This window comes from Pyrgilauda ruficollis, unplaced genomic scaffold (assembly GCF_017590135.1).
Source record: "Pyrgilauda ruficollis isolate IOZ18807 unplaced genomic scaffold, ASM1759013v1 scaffold132, whole genome shotgun sequence".
NCBI classification, from domain to species: Eukaryota; Metazoa; Chordata; class Aves; order Passeriformes; family Passeridae; genus Pyrgilauda; species Pyrgilauda ruficollis.
In genome coordinates this window covers 97522-122658 of record NW_024511655.1, presented here as the reverse complement: position 1 = coordinate 122658, position 25137 = coordinate 97522, and the positions used below count along the sequence as shown (strand labels likewise).

At 43.1% G+C, this 25137-nt stretch overlaps 2 protein-coding genes across 3 annotated transcripts; both read right to left on the bottom strand.

Moving 5' to 3' along the window:
* Positions 1-876: 876 nt before the first annotated feature.
* Positions 877-7647, bottom strand: CD59 (CD59 molecule (CD59 blood group)). 2 transcript variants are annotated; one of them, XM_041459181.1, is made up of 4 exons: positions 7420-7647; positions 5107-5179; positions 4251-4352; positions 877-2783 (listed from the first exon to the last, which is right to left on the bottom strand). In XM_041459181.1, exons 2-4 carry the CDS (start codon positions 5168-5170, stop codon positions 2590-2592), a joined length of 360 nt encoding a protein of 119 aa, XP_041315115.1. In that variant the 5' UTR covers positions 5171-5179; positions 7420-7647; the 3' UTR covers positions 877-2589. The 2 variants fall into 2 exon arrangements, with proteins under 2 accessions (XP_041315115.1, XP_041315116.1); XM_041459182.1 differs by lacking the exon at positions 7420-7647 and adding an exon at positions 6937-7413.
* Positions 7648-10388: 2741 nt separating this feature from the next.
* FBXO3 (F-box protein 3) lies at positions 10389-22231 on the bottom strand. The gene is made up of 11 exons (XM_041459185.1): positions 21894-22231; positions 19890-19979; positions 19277-19440; positions 17610-17724; positions 15813-16017; positions 15498-15543; positions 14329-14413; positions 13551-13673; positions 13038-13153; positions 12525-12715; positions 10389-11460 (listed from the first exon to the last, which is right to left on the bottom strand). Exons 1-10 carry the CDS (start codon positions 22001-22003, stop codon positions 12528-12530), a joined length of 1242 nt encoding a protein of 413 aa, XP_041315119.1. The 5' UTR covers positions 22004-22231; the 3' UTR covers positions 10389-11460; positions 12525-12527.
* Between the last annotated feature and the right edge of the window lie 2906 nt (positions 22232-25137).

The window sequence follows — 25137 nt, the reverse complement described above, 5'->3', positions numbered from 1 at the left end:
TTTCAGTATTTTGATACTTGAACTGAAGTTTTCATGTTCCTCTTGGTTTTAATGGTCCTCATTGTGGATGAGCCAGCAAATCTGGGCACAACATAGCAGCAGCAGGGGGAGAAATGCCAAAGTTCAAGGAGCAGTCACTGTTCAACAACCAGCAGGAGAGAGCTCAGCAGCCAGCAGAGCCAGACTCAGAAAATGCAAACCTTACAGGAATTAAATCATGTTCTGGTTGATCTTTACAAAAAGAAACTAACATATTTAAAACACAAGGGCTCATTGCTAAGGCTGCTTCAGGAAGAGAAACAAAAAGGTATGATAATTTAGCAAAGTGTTCAAGGCTATCAAAAGAAATAGTAAAAATGATTGCTTGAAGATTAGACACAAAAAATACAGAGCTTCTTTTTGCACTTAACAAAAATATGCTGTACGGGCTGCATATTTTATATATGCAGGCCATACATCAATGAAACAAGTTTAAAAGTACCACCATCAAAAAAAAGAGACATTGACAATATTATAGAGAAAAAATGCTGCCATCAGGATGATTTAAGCATAAGGAATCTATCACCTTGTCCAACAAAAGATACCTCTCTGCTACAAAGCTTCTCCCGTTTTATACTGAGTCAGTGCTTTAATACTTTTTCCCCAGAAATGAGCCTGAGTTTGACAAATGGTGCTGCAGCAATGGAAAAAGTCATTGTGCAGAAATTGCTGTCTTCCAGTGTCTGTTCTTAATCAGGTGGGAAATAAAAATAAGGAGAGAAGTCTACTGGGAACCTGCTGAGTCTCTGGATGGGAAGCATGGATGCACCTCCCATGGAAACAAGTGGAGTTCTGTCCAGCTGTAAATACCAATAAATCACCACACACTCCACATTCTTCTTTTTTAACATTTTTATTTATCAAAGACAGGACAACTTCTGTAATTAAGAGTGATGGGAGAGATCCCAGGACACTTTCATAGCTACAATAAGCTCAACCAAAAGGTACATTGTGGATTACAATCAGGGATTTGGAACAACACCCTTGTTGTGACTGGTGAACTGGTGTCACGAGCACAAGTGAGGGTCCCCAGGAAGAGGATATCCCATTGGCAATGGACACAACTCTGGCAGGGATATGCCAGCAACTCCAGAAGAAAAAGGAGGATCTGGCATCCCATCTGACTGAGAGGGTCCCCAGGTCCCAGAGATGTCCCAAGGTCTGTCTCCACCACAGAGCAGAGCAATGTAAGTATTTCAGATTTTGATCTCTCACACCTACAGATGGAGCAGGTATTATTCATGCTATATAAATACACACCTATACTGTGCATTGGCATTGATGAAAGAAAGTTCTGCAAGATTTTAATACACTTAGGTGGAAGCTTGAAGGGTTAAGTTTACATGTCGCTGTTTTCAACAAAACCCAAAAGCTAACTAGGTGGGGAAGTAACCTACATGTGCCATTTCAACTCCTCAGCATTTTATAATTGGTTCTCAGTATACCAATAAATACCCAGTGCAAAGCACATGCTCACCTAAAGTCCTAAGCATGGATAATGTATGAGGAAAATCCAAAAAGAAGCTATCACATGTTGTCTACATGCTCACAGAAATATATATATTTTAAAAAAAAATGAGAAGTGTTTCTCACTTATAGTAATATTTTGGTTTTGGCTTAAGAAATGTAGATGCTTTCTCCCAAAATAACAGCACTTGACAAGGTTATATCGTTGGCTTGTAGGAAAAAAAAAGGTACAGTGATGGGAACAAAGTGTTTACATGACTTGAAACTGAATATTTCCATATTCATCACAAAGACTGCAGCAAGGTACACTTATGATCCAACACTTCTTGTGTTGAGGGCAAATCCCCTGCTTGGTTGTGACAAGGAGGATCCAAAGCAAAACAAATCAAAACCCACAGAAATGCCAACCAAAAATAATGACAGTTTATGAGACAGGAAAAAAATGACAGTTTCCAGCAGAAAAGTGTGGAGATTCTCAGTTCATTTGAAGATAATTCTCCCAGGCTTCAGGCCTGAGAAACTCAGAAAGGAAGAATAAAATCTATTATTATCTCTCTTTCTGTTCATGTTGTTTATCGATATGTACCTTCAGAGTGTGCTATTCACCAAGAGTGTGAAATGTTTTTACTTTGAGACCAATCAGATTTCACCTTAGCCATCCTGGTTACAAAAGCACGCTACCTCTTAATAAAGGATCCTTAACAAAGGATCTCTGTTTTTCTCCTTCTAAACCATGGAGTCATTTCGTCCATCCCTGACTCAACAGTGTCAGAAAAGCTGTAGTGTTCCTTCTCCTTCACATCATCCACTGGAGCTTGCCCAGGTTCTCCACAAGTAGCATGACTTCACAAGAGATGATCTTCCCCGCGAGCAGGGGGACAGATCAAAAGACCCACTAAGTGGTAACAACACACATCTCCTTCCCATGAATGGAGGCAGTGATTTAACAGACAGAACCTTGGGAAACAAAATTACATGGGAATGTTTCTGCCTATGGACAGGAGCTAAAAATATGCTATATAGAAAAGAGTTAATGATTTTGTGTGACTTCATCTTAAAAGGACATCTTACAAATCAGGATTACTACAGGAGCATCCATAACATGGCCATTACAGAAGCAACACTGAAGGCTGCTTTGTTAACCCCAGTAATTGCACCCTCATTGCACAGGTCGTGTTGGCAGCAAAAGAATTCAAAATTATCCAGCAGGAAGGAATCAGCAATTTCATTCACATTGCACTGGGATGTCTTCCAGCAGGAGAAAGTTCTCAATTTACCTATGGAACAAAAAAGATTAAACAGATTAAGAGAGTGTTGACAGTAACACCATTTTTGGTACGGAGAGAGAAGCAGTGCTTAGACTGCCACTGTTAGAGAAAAAAACTGTGAGGAGAAGGCAAAGCTCAGTCTGTGACAGGGCCCATGGTGTAAACACAGAAATTGGATGGAGGCCTTGTGGTCTCTGTTGCCATAGCATCAGGGGGCAGTGGAGGGAGGGGGAAGCTGCATGGTCTGGTTCTTTGACTCCACACCTAGAAATGTTGCACAAATCCAGCACAAACCTCCTACCAAGAAATATTCTGTGCAAAGAGTGGAAGGTCTGACCACAGTCCCACCCACAGCACCCTGCACAGCAGTGGCTAATAAGGTAGAAAATGTACCCCCAATTTCGTAGCAAACTGGAAATGAGAATTTGACATGAAATTTCAGGGACAGATCTCTGGGCTTGGCCTCTCACCCTCCCCAGAAGAGACACTTTTTGTAAAGTCTTGTGTCTTGCAGTTCATGGGCCATTTATGCCCCCAGCATCAGCCCTACAGTTTTGTTTTTGCCACAGCTATGCACTTCCTTTTTTAAGTTCAAGCATTTAGAAGTTTCCAAATTTGCTTTCACTAGCAATTTAGCAGTGTGTATCCAATTCACCCACTGGGAAATACAGGGTGGAGCTTGAGTGATACCTGGCATCACCAGCCAGCTCAGCCTGCATTCACAGAACCATTTAAGCTGAACAAGACCTCTGGCATCATCAAGCCCAATCTTTAACCCAGCACTGCCAAGCCCTCCACTAACCCATGTCCCCAGGTGCCACATCCACATGGCCTTTAAATCCCTCCAGGGATGGGGACTCCAGCACTGCCCTGAGCAGCCTGGGCCAGCACTTGACAAGGCTCTCAGTGAAGAATGTGCAGAAGACAGAGCTGGAAGAGTAGATAAGGGTGGTAAAACACTGGCACAGATTGTCCAGAGGAGTGGTGGATGTCCCATCCCTGGAAACATTCAAAGCCAGACTCTGAGCAACCTGATCTAGTTGGAGATGTCCATCCTGAGGCACAAATCACTTCACTCTCAGGAAAAGAGAATTTATTTTAATAGTGTCAATTCATAAATGACTGAGCCATTCATCTGCAGCTTTATTTTGTGAGCTACACATCCTTTATCTGTTATAATAGGGTAACAACTTGTGTTTGAAATTCAGTGCTGTCTTTATTTTTTTACAGCTCCCTTGTGTAGGTTTTTGTTTGTTTCCTTATTTTTTAAATCTGAATAAACATGCTTGTATAGCTACAACTCACACATCTAAATCATTATGTTATTGCTTGGATATAAGCATGACCTTCAAGATTATGTGCAAGTTCCTTTTCAGTGAGGCTGAGATATGCATGCTAGGGCCAGATTAGAGGTGGCCAGGCAATGAAAGCTGATCCAAGTGGGTTTATTTTAGGTCTGTGGGACACTGTACATACCAAATTTCAACTGCAAGCAAGTGTCTTCAGTCGTTAAGCAGGTGCTGTTGGTCCTGCACAGGGTAGGGCTGTTGTCACAGTGGTAACATCTTAAGGCATAACCTAAGACAACAAGGGTTTATCTTCACTGAGTAATGAACTAATAAACTACTGAGACAGCAGCAGCAGCAATAAAAAGGAAAAGAAAAAAAAAAAGAAAAAAAAAAAGAAGAAGAATCACTTATCTGCATCTAATTGTCACAAAACATATGCCTGGTTATTAAGCTCAAGACTTCAGTTAAAACTGTTAAACTCAAGACTTCAGTTAAAATTGACAAGCTTATGTCAGTGCACCAATTGAGGCTGGCAATTTTGATAGGCACATCTTGAAGCATGTATTTATGTCACTTTTAAAAACACCATTATCTGCCTGCAGAACAAGATATTAGTTTGCTCCTTTTATCTGCTCTTGAAGACTGCCTTTTCCAGGCAATGACAGATACTTGCAGCTGAGCTTTATTCTATCCATTTTTTTAATTCTATCCCCTTTCTCTCTCATACTACACACGAGTTTCCAATTCACACAAGAGGAATCCCATTTTCTAGCAGCAAAATACCAGTTTTCTGTTGTGTTAAGCAGCACCACATCCTCCCCCCAATTCTCTCTCCTGAGAATCTCCTGTTCTGATTGTCTTGACCCAAGACAATCAGAACAGAAACTGAACCCTGCTTGGATGGTTACTGACATTCCCCACAGTGGTATTAAATAATCCAGGCCTTTCTCATCTCGCTGTTTTTACTCCCTCTGGCATTTTTTCCATGATTTTCTCAGCCTCTGCCATAACATTAAACCACAAAGTCCTTTTCTTCTACTCACCAGAGCCACAAAAATTAATCAGAACAATGCAGGCACTCAGCAGGATGCAGTTCATCTTGGTCATGCTTCTTCCCTAATTTGAGGGCATAAAGAGATATTACAAGTTTATTTATTTAAGAGCAAAGTGCCCGGTAATGAACCAAGGTTTCAAGACTTGTTTCAGTATAAAATTGAAAGCACTGTCCAGGAAAAGCAGGGAAACACAAGACAGAAAAATAACTGCGCTTTCCAAGGGAGGATTTTTATTCTGAGAACGGGATTTTTATTCTCAGAACTGATATTGGAGCCCTGACAGGCTCAGATGGGTCTCCTCCCTCCTCTCTGATTACACCATTCAACAGGCCTCCCAATTTCTCACAGCTACAAATGCACCTCACAAAAAGAAAGGTCTCAAATGCTTTTTCTCTTTCAGCAATTCACCAGTAACCCTGGAGCCAGACTGCTCTCCTTTCTCCTCTCTCATGGGGTTGCAAGAGGTTTGGCTGCTCTGCAGGAGCTTCTGCCTCTTCTCTCCCAAAATTTCTCCCTCTCACTGAGGGACTGACACAGGCAATAACTCACCAAGTGCCTGCAGCAGTGGCTCAGGTCTCCATGGCTGCTGCAATCCGTAGGCAGCAGTGAGATGGGAAGGTCAGGACTTTTTTAAACATAGGCAGCTCTAAAGCAGGAGTTCTCAGACAGATTTCTGCAGGCAGAGTCTGCGCTACGATCACAGCTCCGACTGAAAAACCTCTGCCACTGCAGAGTGGGATAGTCTGAGGAGGCACCAAGCTGACACAGCAGGGAGAAAGGGACCACACTTGTGCTAGGAGGACATGATTTATGTTTGTCTTTAAAGCCCAAGTGGCATTCAAAGTTCCAAAATATTAAAGGTATTCCTAAAACAAGTTTACATCTGATAAAACTGTAGTAAAACTGTCACTGCTCTTAATTCTGCCTGCAACTCTAAGATTTTAGCATGGCAGACCTTAACCATGTTAGGACAGAGCTTTTTCCTCCCAGGACAATGATTGTGGACTTGACAAGATGGGTTCACAGCAAAAGAGTATTTAAATGCTTCTCAACCTTAAGTCTACTTAATTTTTCTACTGACAAAACACCCCAAACCTCATCAAACAAAAAAAACAAAACCTACAAAACCTATCCAAAAGAACCTTAAGAAATCCCACCCAATGACTAGAAAACTAACCTGCTCTCTTTTTCCTCCTCTCTGTATGACTTACTGTTGAGCAGAGGGGAAACTATAAAAACCAGAACCATAATGAGCAAGATGAGCTTATTTTCTGGGGTAAACAACTTTGCAAGAAGGCCTTCAAGGCCAGCGGCTCATCCCACAGTGATGTGGATCTGTAGCAGCACTGTCAAGTCTGATGTTACAGCAAGAGCCCTTCTAGACAGCAAACAGAACCACCCTGGGAATCTTTCCATCTTCCAGGAGTCCTCAGTCACCTATGTGTCAGCAGACAAAAACAGCTTTGCCTTTTAGCAACACCAAGTCATGACCAGCATAAATGTAAGGCAAATGAATAAAAATTATCAGAGCCAGCAAAACAGTAGTAATTCAATGCATCTATTTTTTGGGAAAATAATTGTTTCTGTGTGAGTCATCAGGAAATTCCGACCTTTTAAAAACAATTACTACATCTATAAACAGCAATTCACAAAGTGGCTTAGCAGAAATTAAAGGAGAAAACGCCTCCTAAACTGAATTTTCTAAATTAGTCGTATCAGTCAAAGCATCCGACCCATCTCAATGACAAGAAACAGCGACTGCCACAGCGCGGAAGGCTCAGTGCCCGGTTGTGAGACAGAATTTCTCTGCAGTCCCACCTGGGAGGAGGCAGGCGGACAAGACCCGCCGCTGCTGTCATCGCAGATGCCGGCACGGGGGGGAAAAGGGAGAGGACAGGGGGAAGGGGACCACGAGCCGCCTGCCCGCGGGGAGCGGCTGAGCCCGTGCGGTGCCCGGGCGCGGCGGGGCAGCTGCCGGTGCCTCCTGGCCGCCTTCCACCGCCGTGCGCGGCCGCTCCGTCCCTCGGCCCCGGCCCGGCCCGCGCAGCGCACTGCGGTGCGGCCGCCGTGACTCAGGCCACGGCCACGGCCACGGCCGGAGCACACCTGCCCCGGGCCGAGCACGCAGTTCCGCCCAAACGCTCCCCGCGGCTCCCGGGAAAAGCCGCCTTTCTCCCCGCTTTCTGCCCCCTTCTCCCTCCCGCAGCGGGGACCTGCGCGCTCCCCCCGCGGCCACCGCTGGGCCTCGCCGGGCTCCCGGCGCTGCCGCCGCCGCCGCTGCTCCGGGCTTGTCCCGCTCACCTTCCCCGGACAAATCCTGCCGAGTGCGGCGAGCGGCGATGCGAAGCCGCCTCAGCCGGTGCTGCCTCTCTCGGCGGTGCCGCCTCCGGGGCGGGGCGGCGGCCGGGCGCCGCTGACGGAGCCGAGGCGGGCGAAGCGCTGCCTCAGGCCGGGCGGCGGGGGTTCCTGCGGGCTGCCTGCTCCCGCCCGCCGGGACGGCTGCCAGGAACGCGTGTGCCACCCTCCATCGCGCGTCATGTGGCCATGCCTGCGGCCACCGCCACTTTGGGGTTGGAGGGGAACTTCAAGACTATTCGTTCCTGCCATGGGCAGGGACAGCTTCCACTATCGCAGGTTGCTCCAAGCTCCATCCAACCTGGCCTTGAGCACTTCAAGGATGGGGCAGCTACAGAGTCTCTGGGAAACTTGTGTCAGGGCCTCACCGTGCTCTGATTAAATAATTCTCCCCAATATCTCATCTAAATCCACCCTTCGTCACTTAAAATCCATTGCCCTATCCAAGGTCTCTCTCCAGCTTTCTTGGAGGCCCCTTAGGAACTGGAAGGTGCTCTAAGGTCTCCCCAGGTACCTCATGGTATGAATTAATAGATAAATGAAAACAGTGAAGGGTTTTAAAACACACAAAGGAAAAACCAGGAGTGGAAAGTGGCACGTTCCTTCACAGGTACCTGAATCTAGATTTAAACATTGACAACTCAGGAAAACATTGAACAGCAATAGAAATGAGGACCCCAAAAGTATTTTAGTAATACTTAGATCCATGCTATCTAGAAAAAAAAAAAAAAAGGGTCAGTGCTGACTTGAGGACAATATGAAATACCTGTAAAGTTACCAGTTATATTTAAAAAGGATTCTTAGATTTATTTTTTATCCCACCTAAACTGCCAATTTATTTACTAAACCTAAAGCAAATCCTAAACCACTCAGAACTTACATCAGATTCTCTTGGTGTGTTGATTATCTGTCAGCTCAGTATATTATTTTCCGTCTAAAAGATTTTGCCTCTGTTTAAGCCATAAATAAAAAAGGGAGATAAGAGTAAGATGCTTGTGGATTATTGGATGCAGCTTATTAAATGAGAATCCACACAATTAATATGATAGAAAAAAAATCCCATATTAATTCACTTCCCTGAGAAACTGGGAACAAGGAACTTCAGCCGCAGCTGAACATTTACCTATTTTCCTTTCCCAAAATCTGGCAAGAGTCCCTCCAACAGAGCACACATTTATCTGTATCATCACAGATAAATGGTATTTCAAACTTGACCTGAATTTTGCACCTTAAATTCCTTGCATTAAGTTAGAGAAATTAAACAATGACAGAAAAAATAACACCAGAACCCTGGAATAACTTGCACGGCAACTTTTTTATTTCACTGGCTGGCGCACCACTTGTTTTTCTCTCTGTGATGCAGTGATGGCAAAGAAATCGTGGCCAAAGGTCCCCTCCATGAAACCATTCAGCCAGCAAAATCCCACAAAGATGTTGAAGGAATCATAAAGAACAATTCTAAAGAGCCTGTCAGCACAGGGACAGAAAAAGGACCAGAGCAGGTAAATGTTTGTGTTGGATGTACCAGGGTTTCACCACAAGCTGAGTCACGGGCGTTCAACGTGGCTCGTTTTAGCTGGCCAGGTGAACTCCTAACCAAGCATTAGAGTCAGATCTGCGGCAGGAGAAGGTGGCAGAGCTTCAGCTGAGCCAGCAGGAGGGTGGCTGAAGGGAAGGACATTCCTGTGATTCCAGTGACTGCAGGAAGTGTTGGGCAGCTGGAGGCACTGGAGTGACCCTGCCCCACACTTGTGCTCACCCAGAGCAGTGAGGTGCTGTCTGCAGCAGCAGGACCTCAACTCAGCTCTCTCCTGCCGCTCAGTGAACATTCCCAAAGTCCAGCAGTGCTGCCAAACATCACCAACTCCTTTGTTTTTCACATTGATTCCATGATTCACCTCTTGGGAGGGGTGAGGAGAGCCACTGGCTTCAGCCCCACTTCAAATGCACATCATGAGGAGCTGCAGCACTGCTGGCAGCTCCAGGCAACACACCCTGTGCTGAAATAGCTGCCTGAAGCAAAGAAACACCCTTTGGCCTGCTACAAAACACACAGGTGCTCAGGGCAGGAGCAGCAATCCCTCCTCCTGGTTGTCTCCTCACTCCTGACCCCTCTGGCACCAGCTGTGCCCAGAGCTGAGGCCTCAAACCCCAGCACCGCAGCACTCGGGGGCTGAAAGCACAGCCCTGTCCTGGATCTTGACTTCTCCCACAGAGAGCGAGAATTCCAGCTCAGAACCACTCCCCAAAAATGTGTGAAACTGCCAAGACTTGGCAGTTTTTGTTGTGTAGAGTCCCATGCCCTTGAGCTGATTCCACTGCACTAGAACATAGAGATCCTGGGAGGAAACTTCCCAAGAACAGCCTCCAACCATGAGGGTTATCCGTCCCTGGAAACACACAGCCCACTGACAGCCCTGCAGGAAATTCTAGTTCCACTAAAACCTACTTGTACTGATCCTTGACAAAACTTTTGTGGAAATTTCTTACCCCTCACAGGTAATAGTGTGGTAATCCCCAAAAATCCTTGTGTTTTGGAAGCATTCCAGCAATTCAGTGTTGTTCTGACTCCTGTGAGGGACAACACAAGCTGGTTTTGTTTCTGAAGATGTTTCACCTTATGACTGTGGTAGGGATCAGACTCAGTATTTGTTTTTCCACCTTGTGCCACTGTGGAAAATGCACCAGGGAAAGTTAAGCACATGAAGAATCCAATACCTGGACTTGCAAAAAAAAAAAAAAAAAAGAGAAATCTGGAAAGTAGTCAATAATGGAAAATTTGAGTTGGAACCACAATATACCAGTCTACCTCATAAAACCTACAATGTCTGGCTGTCAACAGAAAGAACTGACTACACCAGTGCTGGTCACAAAATTATTGCTCAAGTCTTGGCAAAAACAGTCCCATGTAGCACTTGAGAACAAAAGAGGCAATTGTTTATTAAGGACAACAGAAACAAAATAAAAATGATAAAGCCAACAGATACTTCTTTAAATATAAATTTTCTAGTCATCTGAAAATCTGCCAGCCTCATATTTATTTTATTTTCTTTTTTACTCAGTTACAAAAATTCATCCAGGGCTCAGGAAAACATGATACATAACATAAATTTGTCACCTATGACAACAGCAAACATCAATGGAAAAAAACCTCAAAACATATTTACAAATCCATACTCTGTAGTCATTGAGAAATTCCTTACTTAACGAGTGGCAGATTATGCATGGACACTACATTCCCAGAGGCATTCTCCAGTCAGAGTCACTTAGCATAAAATCCAACTGACAAATAGATTGTCTATAAATAAGGCCAGTTTCACTCCTAATTTATACATTTTGATGACCAGAATTTTTTGCCATTACTATGTTAATTAAAAAAAAACCAGCATAACAGCACCTAATCTCACCCAAATGGGATATTCAGACCAAACTGCAAGTTTCATTCCCAACAGCAGTTATCCAGAGCAGAAATTCATGAGAAAGGACAATGGGATACACCCTTCTAATGCTTTGTATAAAACCAAGTCCCCACACCATATCTGCAGTATGATCATAAGTAGGCAATACTTTAAGAATGTGAGATATGAGTACCTTGGACTATCAAGCTGTTTCACACTTCAGAAAAAAGTAAACAAAGCCCAAACACCTTCCTCTTCCTCTCCCTCCCCCGGTTTTCCTCCCTCTTCCCCCACTTCCAAACCAGGGAAATAGAAGTTATACTCTTAATGAATATGAAAACTGGCACCAACATTCATGCTAGTTGCCCTGATGTGCAACAGAGTTCATTTACAACAGTCAGAAATATTCCTATGCACTAGCCCTGAAGAGTTCAGCTTATGCAAACTGTTTGGGAAAAAATCCCAAGAGTGTGCCGTGGCAGCATCCAGAGGGTGCAGGAAAGTCCAACACTGTACGTGGATCTCAGGAGTCATCAGTGCCTGTGGAATCTTCGTCTTCATCCACTGCAGCATCATTGGGAATTGCTGCCTAATACAAAACACACCTAGGTTTAAATAAAATCTTCCTTTCTGGTTAATTTTAAGAAAGCACTAACAATTGCCTAGAAAAATCTGGGCTTCATTGTCACACCCATTAGCTGCAGCAGACATTGTGATCTATGTCCCAAAACCAAGGTTAATTTGCAACAGAGGTCATTTTGCCAAACTGCTTGACCTTTCACTCTCTAAGGATCCACTGGGTTTCAATATTCCATACCTCCAATTATGTAAAGCCACAGTTCAGTAGCTCAGCTGTACCCATTTTCTTGGTGGTTTAGGCTGTCTTTTACTAAAGTAACTTAAAAAGAAAAGGGTCATTACTACTTTTAAAATAGGAGTGGAGCAACAGAGAAAAGCAAATTACCTTCCCAATCAACTGAAGGGAAGGAATTTAGGAATTCCCAAAAATGTGAGCAAGAGTTAAGAGATGTCATTTTCTGTTAGAAGCACGACATCTGCTGGCACCTACTCTGAGAGCCACTGGGAATGAGTGTCTGAAATCCTGGGATAAACCTGTCACAGTGTGCAAGCAGCTGCTTGCTCCTGAGGAAAGCTCACAGCTCCTCAGTGCTTGCACTAATTCTGGGGATAAAATAAATCAAGAGCTCTTTTCTAAATGTGTCAAAGAAAAGGGAGAAATTATATAATTAACCCACCATCTCCAAACTAAAACTACATGATAATTAACAGCAAGTGAAGTATCTTGGTGATTTGCAAAGTCATTAAGTGACTTTATGAAATGCACTTTCAGCAAGAACTAATGCACATCACAGACTCTACAGTTTTTAAAATGTCATTAACTAGAGCATGTCTGAATAGAGAGATACATTATTATGGCTAAAATTAATGAGTGTGCTCCCACCCTCCCAGCAAGGAGGGAGCTCTGAAACCCAAGCAGTTCATGCAATGCCATGTCTGCAGGCACCAGTGAGGAGCTCTGAATCGTGGGGCATGTTTTGTATTGAATCAGCAATACAAACACTATTCAGCACTGTAATTTTTGTAATTTTTATAATTTTGGGGTTTGTTTTAGCCAACTGCATCTCTGCTTACCATTCATGCTGTGGACACCTTGAATGCTGGACACACCATATGAAACCTAGGGATTGTGACATTGAAGAATCTGTCCTTGTTGTAGAGGCAGTGGAAGGTGTAGTAGCCCTCCATGTATCCAGAGGTTGTGGTAAACGTGGTACAGCTGGTGTACTCATAGACTTTCCCTGGGCTGATAACTGGGAACTCTCCTGTGAGTAAAATATTACATCACAATAGTAAGGACTGATGGAGAACTACCATTTAGCAGTTGCAAAAGACTTGCACGCCACAACAGGCTCAGACAAATCACTCTGTATTCCAGTGGATGCATAAATTGATGCTCAGCAATTGCTGATATTATAAAAAACTGGAGAGGGGTTAAGTAACAGGATGTTCAGGTATCCCTTACAAACTTGAAAGCCAAAACAGAGGGACACATCTCTTTTTCTCTAATTATGATACAAGCTGACAAACAGACAAGAACAGTATTTTAACAACATTAAATACTCTCTCCGGTAATTTTTCACTTACCAACTACTCCAGGACCTTGGACTTCTTCCACATCACCTTTGGCATTAGTTATTCTCCAGTATCGACTCTCCAGCTGACAGGCATTCTCAGGAAGGGCATCTTTGGACATTTCAATTCTAGAAGCCAAAGAACATACTTAACACATTCCTTTCAAGAAATGTTTGAGTGCCCTTGGCATCACCAAGCAGACTGGGAAAAGAAAACACCCACTAAAGTAGCCCAAATCAGTTGGCAGGAACCATCTCCATGCTTCTCTGTCTTTTACCCTTTCCTAAATCACAAGAGCTGCTTGTAACTGCTTTCCCCTACCCATCACTGTATTTTAGCAATTGCCAATTTGACTGGTACTTTGTGTACCTGACCAAGTAATGACTAGGATTATTATATTAAAAAGTACAGCATGTTGTGCACCTCCTGCTCATTTCAGAACACTTCTGAATGCTGTGCATAAATTTGCTTTGAACATTCCACAGGTCTATCCTGCACTGTAAGAATTAATTCAGTTATTTTTACCTGATTCTGTAAGTGAAGAAATAATGTGGTGGATGTACAGAACTGAGTTCAGGTAGAAAAGAGGTGGACACAGACACAGTGATATCTTCTGTGGTAGCAACACAATCTTTATCATGCACATACCTGCAGAGAGGAGAGCATTAACTCTGCAGACAGCTCTGCATATTCAATACAGAAAGCCAAACACAAAAAGTGGTTAATTATTAATAATAATTAATATTAATAAAAACACTTGTTTTAATAGGGATGTATCATTATAAAAAGAAAACAACCTAGAAACTTAGCAGCACATTTATTTATCCAAGGACTTGGTTCTATACCATCCCAGTTTGACAGACTTAAGGTTGTTGATTGTATTTATAAGAAATTGCAAGTGCATGAAAATTCAAACACTAGAACAAGTCCTGCTTATTTACATATTCAAGAGACCAATCAGCTGAAACATTTGGTTTTTTAGTAACTGAACAGTCCTGCAACAAAACCACACTCATGGCACACAGAATAAATATCATGTTGTTTGCTAAACTTCAGGTAACTTATAATGCAAAATTCTGGTCCCATTAATGCAAAGTTACAAGCTCTGAAGATTCTGGTTAAAAAAATAAAGTTGCTTTAAGCATTCTGGTTTACATGTTCATTTTCAGTAGTTTCATGGGCTTTCTCCTCTCCCCACCACCAGCTTTTGTATCAGATACCCAAAACCACTTGGGGAGAGGTAAGCATGCAGAGAAGCAGCACCAAAACCTGGCACTGAGGTTACAAATCCCAGTCACAATACCTGAAAATCTGGTCTCTGATGATAGGATAACCTCCAGTGACAACTTTGTTTACATAAGATGTAAACCATTCCAAGTAAGATGTACCTAGATGGCAAGGAAGGAAAGCATTCCTAAGGATGGGCAAATTTACCACTAAGCACATTACAGTGAATACTTCAAGGAAAAAGTTTAAAGCTTTGATTATTTTTATTAAAAATTCTCAGGCTTATTGAGATGAGTCAGTCAATATTCCAGATCATTCTACCAAAAAGGATCATTTGGGGAAACCAGTTAAGAACTGAAGAGTTCAGGGTGCACCCTCCAGAAATGACACAGCCAACGAAGAATCTCTTAGCTAAGTTTTTAACATTATAATCAGGGTCTCATCACTTGGATTCCATATGGAAACCTTCTCAGGAATACTGCAGCATTTCCTCTCCTTTAAAAGAGGGATAAATCAGACACACTCTGCACTCCTCTACAACACCAGAAGACTAAGGCTGCATGTCATTCTGGGATTTTGTACACTTGCAGCCATTGTCTGAGAACAGCTTTTCACACACCCACAGCCATTATTATGAAACAGCTTGATTGCTAAGCAGACACTCAAGCTGTCACATTTAATTCTCAAATAAGAGAGTTTTACAGACCAGCTCTCTGCACAAGAATTTCTCAGCCATAAATCTTCCAAGCATTGCAATATAGAGTTCAACAGAAAAGCAGAGAGTTCAACTGTTTGTCAATATTAGTAATTCAAAATTGGATTGAGGCTGAGCTACCAAGAAATTATTATCCTTGCCTTCCCTGATGTGTTATCAAGTACTCCCACTCCTGTTAGATTAAGTGTACTTACCACTTCTTCCTTAGAGCATGAGCTGTGTGTGCTGTCCTTTGATCTTTTGGAATTCTAAGGGACTCCAAGTTTATTATCCTCCTTTCTATCGCTAATCCACAAAATGCAAACCTTGTATAAAATGTACTGTGTATAAAGTAAACCTTATATAAAGCTCTGAATGGAGGAAGTGGATCTGTTTACCTGCCACCTTTAAAATGCTAAGAGAAATGCTGTGTATGGAACTTCCCCTCCACCCCACGGTAAACCAAGATTAAACCAAGTGGAATATTTCTAAATATGTTGGATGATCCCACAGTGACTATTTAATTTTGAATATTTAATCTAAATTGTTACCTGTAATGAACATAACAATAGTAGATGGATTGCGAGCCATTTGCTCCTGAAAGGGAAAGAGGTTTAAGGATATATTAGAGAACACTGGACTTTCAAGGTTACAATTTAAATAACACAGGGAACACTTTCCCTGTATTCACTAAACCTGAAGTCTGGCTGCTTGACACACCACTGTAGTCCCAGTCAGATCCTCAGACATGTAAAATTCACAGTGTTCCCATGACCACCGAATTTACAGCTTCAACTTCCCACCAAGGCTCCTGCACTACCAATCAGCACAGAAGTACTTTGGGAATCCAAACACATCTTCCTTACCGGACACTGGTAGAAGATCTCGTATTTATTCCGTCCCTCCACGCTCTCCAGGGCCATGTACTGGCTGAGGCCAGTGTGGATGCAGAAGGTCAGGGGCAGGCACTGCTTGAGCCCCAGCCTCTGCTGGAAGCCTCCGGCCGCCGTGTCGATGTCCAGCAGGTCTTCAGAGCGGTAGTGGTTCGACAGGGCCATGCTGCCCATCAGGCTGGGAACAACACAAACAGGGACGTCACTCACAAGGCAAAGCTGGCTTGTCATCTTTTGGAAACTGCTTCTTTCAATGCTCTACATGCGTATTAGACTGAGGTGAAACCCAAGCTGAATACCCACCTGCTGAACTAGGTTATTAGTTCACATCACCCTGGCTTTGTGGAAGCATCACCCAAACCTCAGTGTACACTCCACACCCACACTCCCAGCTGGGAACACCAGGGAAAGGCAAATGAGATGTAAATTCCTGCAGATGCTGAGCAGATGCTGTTATGAAAGCTGTGACTCAGGTGCAAGCTGCCACATGTCAGCATGCTAAAAGCTGATCCCATCCTGGGCAACAGGTTCCATTCCTCTTTCTCCTTAGGAAGTCTGGCCTGGAATTAGCACGTTTTACAGAAGCTGTGCCAACATGCCAACACAGAAACCTGAAGCATCTAACAAGGACAAGTCCGTATTTCTGTTTCTGACCTAACAGCCTGCTGCACAAACTTCCACTGCCTACCCCTGATCTTCCAGTATTCATCCCTCACCAGTGGGACCACACCTTCCCCTGGCAGCCATTCTCCAAGCTGGAAGACTTCCCCACAGCTTTGTGTCTGCTCCTGCAGCCCCTTCATATCCACATCATTACAGTAGAGGCTTTGTGGGAGTGAAACAGTGGGAAGAGAGGATGCAAATGGCTGCAGAGCACCATTTGAAATCTACAGAACTAGGGCACCTATCTCCTCTCTAAAAAAATTTTAAAGGCTCTCCTAGAAAACAGAACTAGAAATCATCCTTATGGTTTCATAAAACAGTTTCCTGAATCCCTTCTACACATAAAACACTCAAATTGGAGAAAGCTGCACTCTTTATGAGTGAAGGTTTGGGCAGAGCAATATGAGTGCATTCCTCCCTAAGACATTGCAAAGATTTGCTGCAGTTTTCCATCTTTTGCTTATGTTTGCAGCAAAACAAAACAAAACTTCACCAGGTGCTTCAAACACCTAACTTTTCTACAGCAGAAATACCAGAAACTTTGGTCATCAGCCTTCTAACCTTAATGTCAAAGGGAGTTTTTCACTGCAGAAACTGCATAAAATAGTAAAATCTTCTACTGAGGAAACTTAATTTGCAGAACTGAAAATTTGATTCTACCTTAATATGACTAACTATGGTTTTAAGTCATTCCCTAACCATTTTAAAAAATAAAAGAACTACTAAAGAATGAAGCTTAAAGAGTGCAAGAGGCTAATTTACTTCTGTAATACAAAGCCAAACTTCAGGGGAGCAACTTGCAGTGCTGTGATTAAAAGTCTAACAGCTGGAAGTTTAGAGTTGTTGCAAAAAACTGACAAGGGTTCTCACTAGGAAAAGGGGAAGTGTAAAAATTATTTGAGCAATTAGAAAACCATGCTGGGCTTCGAATTACTTCCAAGATTAGAAGACAGCCAATTCTAGAAGTGTCACTTAAGTGGTGACTCAGTCACAATACATTTCAATGCTTCATTTATCTTCTTCTGGGGACATTTCACCTTTTAATAAGTGAAGTATCTAAGGAATACCAAAGGAATTAATACTTGGTAAGTAGCTTTCAGTCCTTACCCTGGAACAACCAACTTCTGCCCATTATGGATACGGAAAGAACACCGATAGTCATCAGGGAGTTTGCAGCGGATTTGTGCTTCTACAGCATCCAGATCTTCCTCCCTCACACTCTCTGGAAAAGAAAGGATAGTGCAGGAATCTCAAACACAAAGCATGGCATCTGTAAATGCCCTCATCCAACCAACGTGGACTCAAGTCAGTATCTGGTGGCCTCACTGTATGCTGGGTGGTACACAATGAGTGTCACATAAATTTGAAAAGAAAATGATGACTATAATTGATTATTTAATACAGCACCAATCTCAGTCCAGTGCAACCTCCACAGGCCTGAAAGCAGCAAATGTTTATAAAGTGGAAGGAACCCTTCTGCCACAACACTGCCAGCAACTGAGTCCCAGTTACAGCTCTCAGGCAGTATTGATTTTACTCTTTCATCACCCTGAGGGTTGCTTCTGTCAGTTTCCAGTTCAATCAGTGACACAGAAATACTGGCTGCAGCCCCCATTCACCTGGAATCTGAAGCAATAAATGGGTTGTAAAAGGGGGATTTTCAAGTCAATAACACAAAGGGGTGGAGAAGAACTATTCTTACATTTCCACATGCACTTCAGGGGCATACCAACACTCTCACAGCAAAAAATTGTCTGTTCCAATCCTTTTTCTTAAAATCCTTTTCATACTCATGATCTGTTTCATTAACAGGACACAAATTAACAATTAATTGAAACAGTATCCCTTACAAATAGTATGAAAAAGGCCTAAATTTTATCTAAAACCTGCCATCATTATGTAAGAGTGGAAATTGGTAATTTGAATTTTTTTTTCTTTCTGTACATAAATAAAAGCTGCACATTCGGTCTTGAAAAATATTCAGCAAAATGTAAGAATCCAGTACTATCCAGGCAAACCAAGAAAATGCAAAATTTAAATGGGAAGGAGATAATCTGTCTCTTAATATTGTCTCTTAAGAGATCATTTGTCTCTTAATTTCACAGATCAGGTTAAATTAGACATCATGGTTTAAAAGTCAGCTTCATACAGAAAACTGAAATACAGCTGAAAATGCAGAAGTTTTTTTGTCCCCTATACCAGAAAAGCCAAAACTCACTGTAGCTGTGATTTATGACCGAGAACAGTGGAAGTACTTCAAGGACTAAAATACAAACTGAAACTGAAACCAGAATCTAGGAGGGGAGTAAAAAAAAGGAAAAATTAATGTTCCACCACTGGACCACTCTAAGACCTACAGAAAAAAATAAAACCCAGCAACATCCTTTTTGTTTGGCTTCAGATTAAAATGTCTGCTTTCAGGTGACAGTATTTTAATGAGGTCTTATGAAAACCCCACAAATAAAGTCCCACCAGCAGGTCCTCAAAGCAATGGAGTTACTACACTAAAAAAATAAGAAACAATAGATCATAGCAACCTAAAAGTGTGATAAAGACAGAGCAGTCACTAGAAAAAAATCACCTTGATTTCAGGGAATCTTTGGATCAGTGGGAACTGGGCAAGGACTCTGCCTGTGTCTGCAAGCAAGGGAGAGCACATCTACCTGACTTTCAGGACTCTGCTAATTAAGGCACAGACCTTTCATGAAAGCAGCGTGAGGCCTAATAACAGGCATGGCTGGGTGAACCAACCTGCTCACAGGTGTGCCAGGTACCTTTCAAAGAGCTGATCATGCGTGGACACCACTGCCCCAGGTACTGCTCCAGGTCATCCCAGGCTTTTTTCAGCGTGGCATAGTAGTGGATGTATCTTCCTAAATCAGAGTAGGTGCTGATGAAGATGGTTCTCCAGCTCTGATTCCTTCTGCTTTTTTCCTCCCTAAGGGGACATGGAGAAAATGTGTTCAAATGGCAGCTTGAAGAGACTTCTAAACCCAAGGACGTGGTATTTGTTATTTGGCAGGAACGGGATGCATAACATTAACCCAGGAACACTCTGTGCCATGTGAAGCTACACAAACTCAATTAATTCCAGCACCTATTCAACAGCAAGTTGGAACAGAACTAGGAAACATTTGGGCTACTTAGGGGAAAATTTAGAAACAATACTCCCTTACACAGAGTGCCTTCTGAACAGAGCTCTGTCTGGTAGTGAACCTTAGAGCTGGTGAAAAGCTAATTCACATCCTTCATTACTCAGCTTTTCTCAGCTATGGAGAAGCTGAGAGTACGAGCTGGACGGAAGATGGACTGAAAATCGGCTGAACAACATCTTTTAGAAATTCATTTTCATAGGAAAAAAAAAAAGCTTAAAACAATCCCACTTACTCTGAAATGAGCCAGTATTTTTTGCAGTGTCTTTTCCACAGTGGGTCATGGCTTGATAGCTGATTTAATCTTCTATTCAAATAGCAGCAACTATAAACATAAAATCATTAAATGTGATTGCAGCAAAACAAACAGGCAGAAATGCTGTATCACACATCACACTCTCATGAAACAAATGCAGAATTTGAAAATGATTTGGCTCCTTTCAGAGCTGTGCTTACAATGGTTAAAGCTCTTCATCACAGTTGTGTAAGTCATGAACTACTTTTCCACACACTTAAAGAACTGGCAGCAATTAAGTACTTTTGTAAAGCAGGTCACCCTGCAGACCTACTCCAGAGTAAACAGTGCCTGAAAGATTCCAGCATGACTCCACTCCACCAGTGGAAAGCATTCCAGTAGCACAGGATGCTATGATTTTCATCTCTTTTTATCAGGATGGTCAGGCTCTGCCCTATCTTTTCCACAGTAAGCTACAGAAATCATACAGTTTGAGTATTACAAACTTACTTTCCTCTTTAAATTGTTTCAATAACAAACTTTGAAGAAAGTCGTCAAAAGACACCATCAGTTTAGATGTGGCAACATCACTTCTGGTAGCTTCTACAGTGCCAAGTGTGTGTTTCAAAGACTGTGATTAACTCCAAATGAGGGTACCAAACAAGGTTCCAGTTATTGCTTTTTGAGGTTTTATAAACTGTTTAAACTAGAATTGTATTAGTATCTCAAAATCAACCTCAACAAACTGATTCTCCTGTATTCCCTGGCATTACCCTTTCCACTCACATCCCCACAAACACATTCAATTCACAGCTGGACATCTGGCTGTGCAAAAATTTCATGACATGGGGATTTTTTACATTTTTAAAGGCTGGGGAACTGAAATATCCCAAAGGAAAAAAGCCCTTGCAGAAATCCATTGTACTGGTGCTTATCAGTGAAGCCTGTAACTTCTGGAAGGGAGTAAGTCACCACAGCACCACAGGAACATGTGGCTTCAAACACGATAAAAGTGAAATTAAAGCCATTCTCACTAATTACGCAAACAATGGAAAAGTTGGCACGCGATCAAATATCTAAGGGCCACCATAACAACTGTTATCATTTTTGCTTATGCTTAATGACTTTTTTGCTGATATCCTAACAGAATTCTCCCTGATATCCTTATCATTCTTGACTAATATTTATTAGGAGGTAACAAAAAAAACCAAAACCCCCACATTTCTGGTAATACTCTGTTTTCTTCTTATGCTTATTCCTCCCTCTTTGATTAAACACTGTGGTTTCAATCACTGCCAAACCTTGCAGTTAACTGCTGAGGTTTTACCCAAAACCACACTCTCATCTTCACTGTATGACTCACAACCCTTCAGCCACGGAGCCCAAGAGGCACCTGCCACTTTCATTCAAGTTCTTTTTTTCCCTTGAAAAGTTATCCTATTTCGTTTAGTTTGGTTTTCCTCAAAGGGTGGGATACATTTACTAGCAGCAACACCACCCTTTGTTTGCCCGTTGAAACACAAGCTTGGGGCAAATACTGATTTGAAAAATTTACTTACTGCTTCATTTTAGGTACAAACACACAATGGGGGAGAGAGAAACAGATTCACTGAATGCTTTGGGCTGGAAGGGACCTTAAAGATCAATGAGTTCTCCTACCATAGGCAGCGACACCTTCCACTAGACCGGGCTGCTCCAAACCCCGTCCAACCTGGCCTTGGACACTTCCAGGCATGGGGCAGCCACAGCTTCTCTGGGCAACCTGTGCCAGGGCCTCACCACCTCCTCAGTAAAAGGGAACATTTCATTTTGTTAGAAACATGACGGTAAAAGAGGGGAAAGCCCGGTGCTGCTGGAAGGGAAAGGTGCTCAGACCGCGTCCTCCCCTCAGCGCCTCCTGAGGAAGCAGGCAAGCCCTTTCCCCGCACAGCCCGGGGAGCTCCGCCCGCCGCGCCCCTGCCTTCCCCCCGGGCCGCCCGTGCCATCTCCCCGGGCTGCCCGTACCTCACCAGATCCCGGTAGTCGAGGAAGCTGAGGATGAGCAGCAGCGGGTCGGTGGGGAGCAGCTCCAGGCTCAGGGTCGGGGGAACCTCCATGTCCGGGGGCGCCGCCATCTTGCGAGACGTCCCCGGGACGCGCCGCCCATCACGCCTCTCTCCGCGCCGCCGGAGCAGCGCCTCCCGGGGGCGGCTCCGCCGCGTCCTCGGAGCTGGCAGATCAGTCGCGGGAGCTGCCGCCTCTGCCCTCGGAACTCCCAAGTCAGCCCTCGGAGGTGCCAAATCAGCCCTCGGAACTCCCAAGGCAGCCCTCGGAGGTGCCAAATCAGCTCTCGGAGGTGCCAAATCAGCTCTCGGAGCTCCCAGATCAGGGCCCGGAGCTGCCAAATCTGCCCTCGGAGGTGCCAAATCAGCGCTCGGAGCTCCCAGATCAGCCCTCGGAGTTCCCAAATCAGCCCTCGGAGTTCCCAAATCTGCCCTCGGAGTTCCCAAATCTGCCCTCAGAACTCAGCCCTCAAAACTCTGAATTCAGCCTTCAGAACTCCTAAATCAGACCTCAGCCCTCAGAATTCCCAAATTGGCCCTCAGAGTTCCCAAATCAGCTCTCAGAACTCCTAAATCAACCCTCAGAACTCCCAAATCAGCCGTCAAGAACTCAGCCCTCAAAACTCTGAAATCAGCCCTCAGAACTCAAAACTCGGCTCTCAGAACTCAGTCGTTAGAATAGAGGACTCAGCCCTCAGGATTTGGTCCTCAGAACTCAGCCCTGGGTCTCCTGAAATTCAATTTATGTGCCAAAGGGTTTTGGTCAGGGAATGGTCTGCTTTTCACAAGATCAGCTTTTAGTGATCTAAATGGACAATGATAAGTGGGCAAAACTGAGACTGGGAAAATAAACTTACTGAGTTGAATATCACCAAAACAAAACAAAAAAAAGTGTTGCATCTTCAGGATGACATTTTGTAGGAAAAGAACACTCGATGTGCAACAGCTGCACAAGCAATAGACGCTACTTTTTTAATGCCCCTCACCTTTACTGAGTTACATATTCTTATAGGAAAGAAGGAGTTATTTCTTCTGCATGATTTTATGCTAGAATTTATTTTCTTTCTTCTTTTTCAGGTATCAGTAGGATTTTCATATAAATAAAATAATTCATTGTCCTAGCAACGCTGCTCAAATAAGAACTGGAAAGGAGCAAGGGGGTGCTTTTATGACTGCACTATTGCTAGCTGTAGGGGAGATTTTTGTCCTTTATAATTTCTATAATTGTAAAGTTCCCTGTAGAGAAGAAAACACAATAGCAAAAGTATATTTGAAATGCTAATAAAATGATATTAGTTGTGTTTGTCCTTGGGTTTGTGGCCCGTGAAAATCTAATAATGCAGAGCCAAGAGAAGGTCCATAAATTCTTTATGTCTTTCAGACTTTGCCAAAAGCCTGGATAGTTTTGCTTCTAGCACTTGCATAGATCCAAGCTGTTACTCAAGGGCTTAGGCAGTGCTGAAGATGGAGATGAAGGATCTAAAGGAGTTAGTTATAAAAATTGATTATCACCCCTGCTCAGGTGAGAGGCTCCTCAAGTGCAGAAATGGCTGGCATTTTACCTTCCTAATGGATGTCCTAACAATTATTTAAACAAAAACATAATAAAACAGAAATATCTGTTGCTGAGACTGAAGGAAAAAAAAAAATAAACAAAAAACAAGCAACCAACCAAAACCCACAGAACCAAAAGCCAACATAAACCCATTTGAAATTGTAGTATTTCAATGTTTTACCCACAGCAGCCTTTGCATTCTCCATCAAATAACTGACAGCTGCAGAAACTGTGACACCAGTAAGTTATCATGGAATTTTCCTAGCTCAGTCTAGACATAAAGGTTCTTTTCCTCTTCAATAATGGAGCCTAATTTTTCTTCCATTATCACCGGCCATGGAGCCCAAATGGCCAAATAGATCAGAGGTACTCATCAGGCTGGAAACTGCTCAGATTGCTCTGCGTGTCCAGTGTTTAATCTGTGAGAGATGATGAGGCTTTTAGCATCCTTCATTTATTTTTACTTCTTGAAAATCAAATGAAATGACACACTGGGGATCTTCACCACCGGGTGCTGAGTGTCTCTGAAAATTTAGCTAATGTTCTAAGGTTTTTGGGGAATGGGCTGCTCTTCACAAGATTAGCTTTTAAGTACTCTAAATTGACAATAATATGTGGGCAAAATTGAGACTTTGGGGGGAGGAGGCAGCTTGGGGGATTGGTAGCAAGAAAGAAGCTGAGGTCCAGAAAATGTGTGTTGTTATTATACTGTTCTTATTGGGTTTGTTCTTTGCTGTAGCAGAGATGCAATAAGATCAGGGCTTCACAGAAATAACCAGGCAGTGACCTTGGCTTGGAGATCTGATCATGTAAAATTAACCAGAACACAAGGAGTGACTGTAATAAAGAGCATAGGAGGAGCGGGGTAGGAGAATTCAGAATGGGAGCTGTACTATCCTGCGGTGACTCCGGTGAACCACACAAACATAAAGAAAGACAGTTCAGCAGTCCTTGAACAGCGGGGGATTTACATATGAACTGATAACAAATTGCATCTTCACAAGAGTGAATCTCAGATGAGATGTGAGAGATGACAGGGAGGGAGCAGAGCCTGAACTTCAGGGAAAAGTCTACGTGAATGAACTAAGTATTGCATGGGAGCTTGTTGGACATTTTAGTAACAAATGGGATCTCTGACAGAGTACAGCTTCAAGCTGCATCCTGACACAACGAAACAACAGCTGAAAAAATCCCTGCCTTGTTACAGCCACGCAGACCCAGGACAAACCAACAAAACCCCTCCCAAACCTCACAGGGTGGTGAATTAGCCTTGGCAGCTCCACAGTCAAATAAATTCAAGGGAGACTGCAAGAATCAACCAATGGGCTTCATCTTGCAAAGCAACTGGAGTCCACTCCCAGCTTTCATCCTTCTGGACCATCTGCCACATGGATGCTTTTGCCTGCATCAGTTGCCTGAGGTTATCAAAAAGCTATGTCCAGTCCTCCCCACTCTGCATCAAGGTGGCTTCAGGCTTGTCTTTGGTTATTAGCAAATCTTTTTGTCTCCGATTCTTAGCTACAAAACGGGTCTGAAATATTTATGTATGTTTGGAGAGCTTGGAATCCCACTTGGAGAGCAGTGTTCATATAGACTGCGCTTTTTTCCTCAGATCAAAGATTCCATGTTGACACAAACCACAGCCAAGTTT